The sequence below is a fragment of the Podarcis cretensis genome (assembly GCF_951804945.1).
Source record: "Podarcis cretensis genome assembly, chromosome: 13".
In the NCBI taxonomy this organism is placed as follows: domain Eukaryota; kingdom Metazoa; phylum Chordata; class Lepidosauria; order Squamata; family Lacertidae; genus Podarcis; species Podarcis cretensis.
In genome coordinates this window covers 12,107,481-12,113,016 of record NC_137182.1, presented here as the reverse complement: position 1 = coordinate 12,113,016, position 5,536 = coordinate 12,107,481, and the positions used below count along the sequence as shown (strand labels likewise).

The 5,536-nt window shown below is 46.9% G+C and overlaps 1 protein-coding gene across 1 annotated transcript in view; it reads right to left on the bottom strand.

The window, feature by feature from the left end:
• The window catches only part of NBR1 (NBR1 autophagy cargo receptor), a 29,017-nt gene that overhangs the window by 3,704 nt on the left and 19,777 nt on the right, over window positions 1–5,536 (bottom strand). Inside the window, exons 15-20 of the mRNA XM_079949409.1 lie at window positions 4,219–4,380; window positions 3,977–4,117; window positions 2,724–3,051; window positions 1,983–2,077; window positions 1,658–1,736; window positions 7–112 (exon numbers count right to left, since the gene is read on the bottom strand). Coding sequence (XP_079805535.1) covers window positions 7–112; window positions 1,658–1,736; window positions 1,983–2,077; window positions 2,724–3,051; window positions 3,977–4,117; window positions 4,219–4,380 — 911 coding nt within the window. The remainder of the gene's footprint in view (window positions 1–6; window positions 113–1,657; window positions 1,737–1,982; window positions 2,078–2,723; window positions 3,052–3,976; window positions 4,118–4,218; window positions 4,381–5,536) is intronic.

Sequence of the window (5,536 nt, the reverse complement as noted above, 5' to 3'; positions counted from 1 at the left end):
GCCTACCTGCTCCACGGTGGGTGGTCCAGCAAACAGCGCCTTGTAAGCAGAGGCAGCCACTGACAAGGCCCCTTTCACGAGGTCACCAGCAAGGCTGTTCCCATGGGTGTGCCTGCAGAGTTAAATTGCAAGTAAAGGACATAAATAACAAAAGTAAAAGAACTGAGCAGGGTGTCTTAACGGGGCACATGCTAGGGTTTGGCTTAACGGTAAGGAAAATGGGATGCACCGCTTGGGCCAAACATTTCAGGAAGAGAGAATGCTAAAAGGGAGGATTTCTGTCTTCTGTGCCTGAGCCAAAATAAATAAATAAAAATTCTGTACCAAGAAAACCACGATCCTGTCACTTGACCAACAATTGACAATGTGTTATACCAAATAAGCCTACTGGCCCATCTAAAGGTAAAGGTAAAGCTACCCCTGACCATTAGGTCCAGTCGCAAACGACTCTGGGGTTGCGGTGCTCATCTTGCTTTATTGGCCGAGGGAGCCGGCGTACAGCTCATGTGGCCAGCGTGACTAAGCCGCTTTTGGCAAACCAGAGCAGCGCATGGAAACACTGTTTACCTTCCCGCCAGGAAGGTAAACTATTTATCTACTTGCATTTTGACGTGCTTTCAAATTGCTAGGTGGGCAGGTGGTTCATCTAGATCGATATAATCTACAGTCATACCTCATGTTGCGTCCACTTCAGGTTACGTGTTTTTGTGTTGCGTACCGCGGCAACCCAGAAGTACTGGAACGAGTTACTTCTGGGTTTTGCCGCTCACGCAGAAGCGCTAAATCGCGCTGTGCACATGCGCAGATACGGCGCTTTGGCTCGCGTCAGTTCCGTGTTACGGACGGGCCTCCAGAACGGATCCTGTCCATAACACGAGGTTCCATTGTACTTAGAATGGCAGCAGATCTCCAACCCTGATACTAGAGCCTTTTACATGGAGATTCCACAGAATGAATACAATACAGAAAACTTGCTGAAGGTCTTATGTCTGGATGGAACAAGTGCCCAGGAACCCTTTGCATGCCAGATTAAAAGTTCTAGAGAAAAGGGGTTGGGTATTAAATGAAAAGAAGTAATCATCCTCTCTGAGATTTCACAAGGCATTTCCCATTCATTTTCATGCCCATCCTAGCAGCCATATTAGCTAGAAGCTTGCCCCTTATTAAAAAAAACAAAAACTATTGTGTTCAAGTTGCTGAATTCCCACTATGGGCCAATTTATTGTTAAATTTCAATCCTGCCTTTCTACCAAAATGGTGCTCAGGGGAGACTAACCACAATAATACAAATACAACAAAACAGCAATAAGATGGAAGGAAAGAAACAAGGCAGGTAAAACAAAAAAAGATAGTCAGATAATACCAATCTATTTGCTACTGGTACAAGTCCACTTATGAACAACAGACATCTCTCATAAAAATGTCACTGCCAGCCTACGTACTTGCACAGTGCAGTTTGCAACTCAATGAGCACACCTTGCCTAGCATAAATTAAGTTTACACAGCTGTCAGTTGGCATTTTGGGTAGGAGTGGGAGGCGATCTCAAAGCATACAGAAACAGACACTTATTTTTCAGTGAGAAATAGGACAAATAGGACAGATATCACTTGCCAACCAGATCACAACAAAATCCCAGCCTGACCCAGCTTCTGTTACCTGGAGAACTCTGGACATGTTGGTGTGCTATTTACATTCCCTGCAGGCGGAGGTTCAGGAACATCTGCTCCTTGGACCACTAGAAGAGAAATATTTGGGAGCTTGAGAGCAGGAACTGGCAGGAAAGAACCAAATAGCGACTATCAGAGAAATTTAATGGGAAACAGCATTACCCTTCATTGAATCTATTTAATGAAAGCAGCACCTTTCATTGATTTGCCACCACCCACCTTGAGGCTCTGGAAGTGGGTGGGCTGTAAAACTAATGATTTGAGTTAAGAGCAGTTGCTAACCAATTATCAGCCTGTAAATCATAGCACAGTACCTTCTCTGGTTTGGTCTGGAACCCACCAAGAGGCATCCTCTCCACTGGGAACACTTGTTTCTTGGGAGCTGTTGTTTTGGGGTGGGGCCAGAGATCTATTGTTAAAAAATGGAAGAAAAGCAGGCATGTGGGAAGGTGTAGTAGCCAGAAACTGTAGAAAAAGCACACCCACCAAGCCTGAGCTACGCTACACATTCAAGCCATTTCCCCAGTAACACACCCTACAGTGGTGCCTCGCAAGACAAAATTAATCCATTCCGTGAGACTCTTCGTATAGCGGTTTTTTCGTCTTGTGAAGCAAGCCCATTGACAGCTTAGCGGATTAGCGCTATTAGTGGTTTAGCGGCTTTTAGCGATCAGCTGTTAAGCGGCTTATCAGTGGATCAGCTGATAAGTGGCTTAGCGGCTTAGGAAAAGGGGGGGAAAAGGGGGAAAAACCCGCAGGAACTCGCAAGACATTTTGGTCTTGCGAAGCAAGCCCATAGGGAAATTCGTTTTGCGAAGCGCCTCCAAAACGGAAAACCCTTTCGTCTAGCGGGTTTTCCGTCTTGCGAGGCGTTCATCTTGCGGGGCACCACTGTACTTAGTTTCGCCTGAGTTTTGATTTTTTGTGCTTTGGTTGGCTGGCACACTAGGCCCAAACTCAGCAGCCGACCCCTTTTATATCTCCTTCTGAAGGTTGCTTATGACTACAAAGATAAAGAAGTATTAGCACACTTTGGCTCCGGGTCCACTTGGTACCTTGCAGGCTGTGGTTCCAGGATCTGAGGGGTCAGAGGCACCTCGTCCAGTGTCTGCGAGGTGGTTAGCATGTCGTTGATACTGTGAGCTGAGGGTTGGTTCTCTCCCGCAGGACTTGCCGAGGCCTCGGCCACTTTTTCCAAGCTGGGCTGAGAGAGCGCAGAACTGTACATAGACTCGCCTAGAGGGCGGCTGGTGTCAAAACACTCAGGGAGGATGATGATGTAATCCTCAGAGGAGGTAGAGGATGCTTGGCTACAGACTTCATCCTTGGCATCCTCGGCCTCTCCATCACTCGATTCCGCCCCGTCTTGCAGCAGGAGTTCCTCTAGGAGAAGCAGCGGAACAATTTGATTACAAAGACTACTGCAGCCCCTTTCTATTGATCCAACCCCCTGCAATGCAGAAATCTTTTCCTCAATGTAATTTGTTTTGCCCTATTGGGCACCATAAAACAAAGATATTCTCCACAAAAGCCTTTTTGTGTGACTGAAAAACAGTAAAAAGTACAGTTCTGTCGCCTATAGCTCACTTCCATAGATCAGCCTAAGCAATGCACAGCTGCAAACAGAAGCTGGGAGAAATAAAATAATAATAATAATAATAAAATTTTATTTATATGCCACCCTCCCCAGCTGAAGCTGGGCTCAGAGCGGCTAACAACAGTAAAATAATCAAATTAATGGCAACCATTGGGCTAGAGTTCTGTGAGGATTACCAAAGGAGGGGGTCAGGTTGTGCCCTGGCCAAAGGCCTGGTGGAACAGCTCTGTCTTGCAGGCCCTGCGGAAAGATGTCAAGTCCCGCAGGGCCCTAGTCTCTTGTGACAGAGCATTCCACCAGATCAGAGCCACAGCCGAAAAAGGCCTGGCTCTGGTTGAGGCCAGCCTAACCTCCCTGTGGCCCGGGACCTCCAATATGTTTTTATTTGAAGACGGTAAGGTCCTCCATGGGACATACCAGGAGAGGCGGTACCATAGGTACGATGGTCCTAGGCCGTATAGGGCTTTAAAGGTTAAAACCAGCACCTTAAACCTGATCCAGGTTTAATGGAAGAGCTCTTAATCTTGGCTCCTAAGAAAGGTTTCACCACCCCCACTATCATGCTCTGCTTTGAACTTATTCCAGCTTGAATTTATCCTTCTTGAGCATGGGGATCTATTATAAGTTTTTTCCTCCCATGGGGCAGAGAGACTGATACTGTCAGTCCTGGTCTCTCTTTCAAAGAAGCAAACTCTAGCCACTTCTCCTTACCAAACTCAGGTTCTTGGGCCACCTCCATGCCTTGATTCTTGGACTCTGGTTCCTGTAGTGTTGGAGAGGGAACATTTTCTACCCTAACAGGGTCCTTGTTTTGGCTGCAGTGGGCATTGTCCTGTAGTGCTTGTAGAGAACCTAAATCAACCAAAACACAGGAGCCGATCAAAATGCGAGGTCGGCTTAAGCTTTTTCTGTACATGTAATGCGCTCAGCAAGATGACAATTTAAACACTCACTCTGCAACGATTCCTTCCTCTGTGGGGGCCTGTGGTCAGGCGCAGCATCCAAGGTGAGAGAACGAATTACTGTTTCACAAACAAACTGGGTCCCACTCATGTCTTCTTCTCCTTCCTCGGAGTTAGCCGGATTCTCAGCCTTCCCTTTCCCTGCCTGGGCATCTGTAGGATGCAAAGTTCTCATTAGCACTCGCCGCAAGTTTTAGAACTCAAGCAGCCCTAGAAGCTGGGGGCTTGATCTTCATCCTCAGTAACCAACCCAAATTATTATACAGAGACTTGAAACAATGGGAGCCCAATGCAGTTCAGATCACCAGATAATTGGGAAGGTCCATTATTTCAAAATAACATATGAAGGCAACTAAGCAAGGGCACAATTTATTACTGGGTGCGGATGTCAGCATTCTAAGAATCTCAGCTTTCATTTTTGAAAAATATATATGCTCTTAGGACTTATGGAAGAGCTGAAATAGGCTTCAAATTACTTGAGCCTGGTGAAATCTCAGAGACACAAGACAGGCTAAGTAAGACCTTCTAGTCTGGCAGTGGATGAAGTGTAGCTTATTGTCCCTTCCTGTAACCAGAAGAAATTTAACACGCCATTTCAGGCTTCAAATTACATGTTCTCCCCCTGCTCTCTTTCTGTATCTGGTCCCAGCCAGCCTTCTCCAGCAAGGAACTGTCATGGGGCAGCAGTGACATGCACCAAGTCATGTCTGGAAGAGCAAGATGCCACCTGAAGGAACAGGATTCCCAAAACTATTTTTGTGGACTGCCTCAAGTGTTGTGAAGGTGCAGGAACTAAAACCTGCCTGAAACTGTTCCAAACAGGCTGAAAGTGCTAGGGGTGTCCTTTAATTACTTAGTGGCAAAAGAAATGCACCACACATGCTCGGTATGGCAACACAGCTCAGATTGAAGCCAGAAGGGGTTACAAATTCATCGCCTTTGGGCGCCCATGATTCGACTGTCCGGCAGTCTCGGACAGAACTATAAAAACCCTAAATGGTATCTGCTCAGGCAAAGCAATCAGGGAGTCCAAGGCAAGCAAATGATGACCCACAGGCAAGCCAAAATCGGGGTACAGTCCTCAGCACAGCTTCAAAGCAACACAGACGACCTCAGATGCAGCTGTGGCAATACAAGAGGGAATTGCCAAAAGAACCTGCCCTGGTCTGCAGAGGAGCTAGTGCCAGTTCCAGGTTGGTGGAAGCTTGGGACCTACTGGTGAAAAGCTCTGAGTGGACCAGCCTTGTCTGCCTCTTCTCTACCACTGAAAGGGGCAGGTAACAAGCAAGAACCGCAAGGAGGAGGCGCA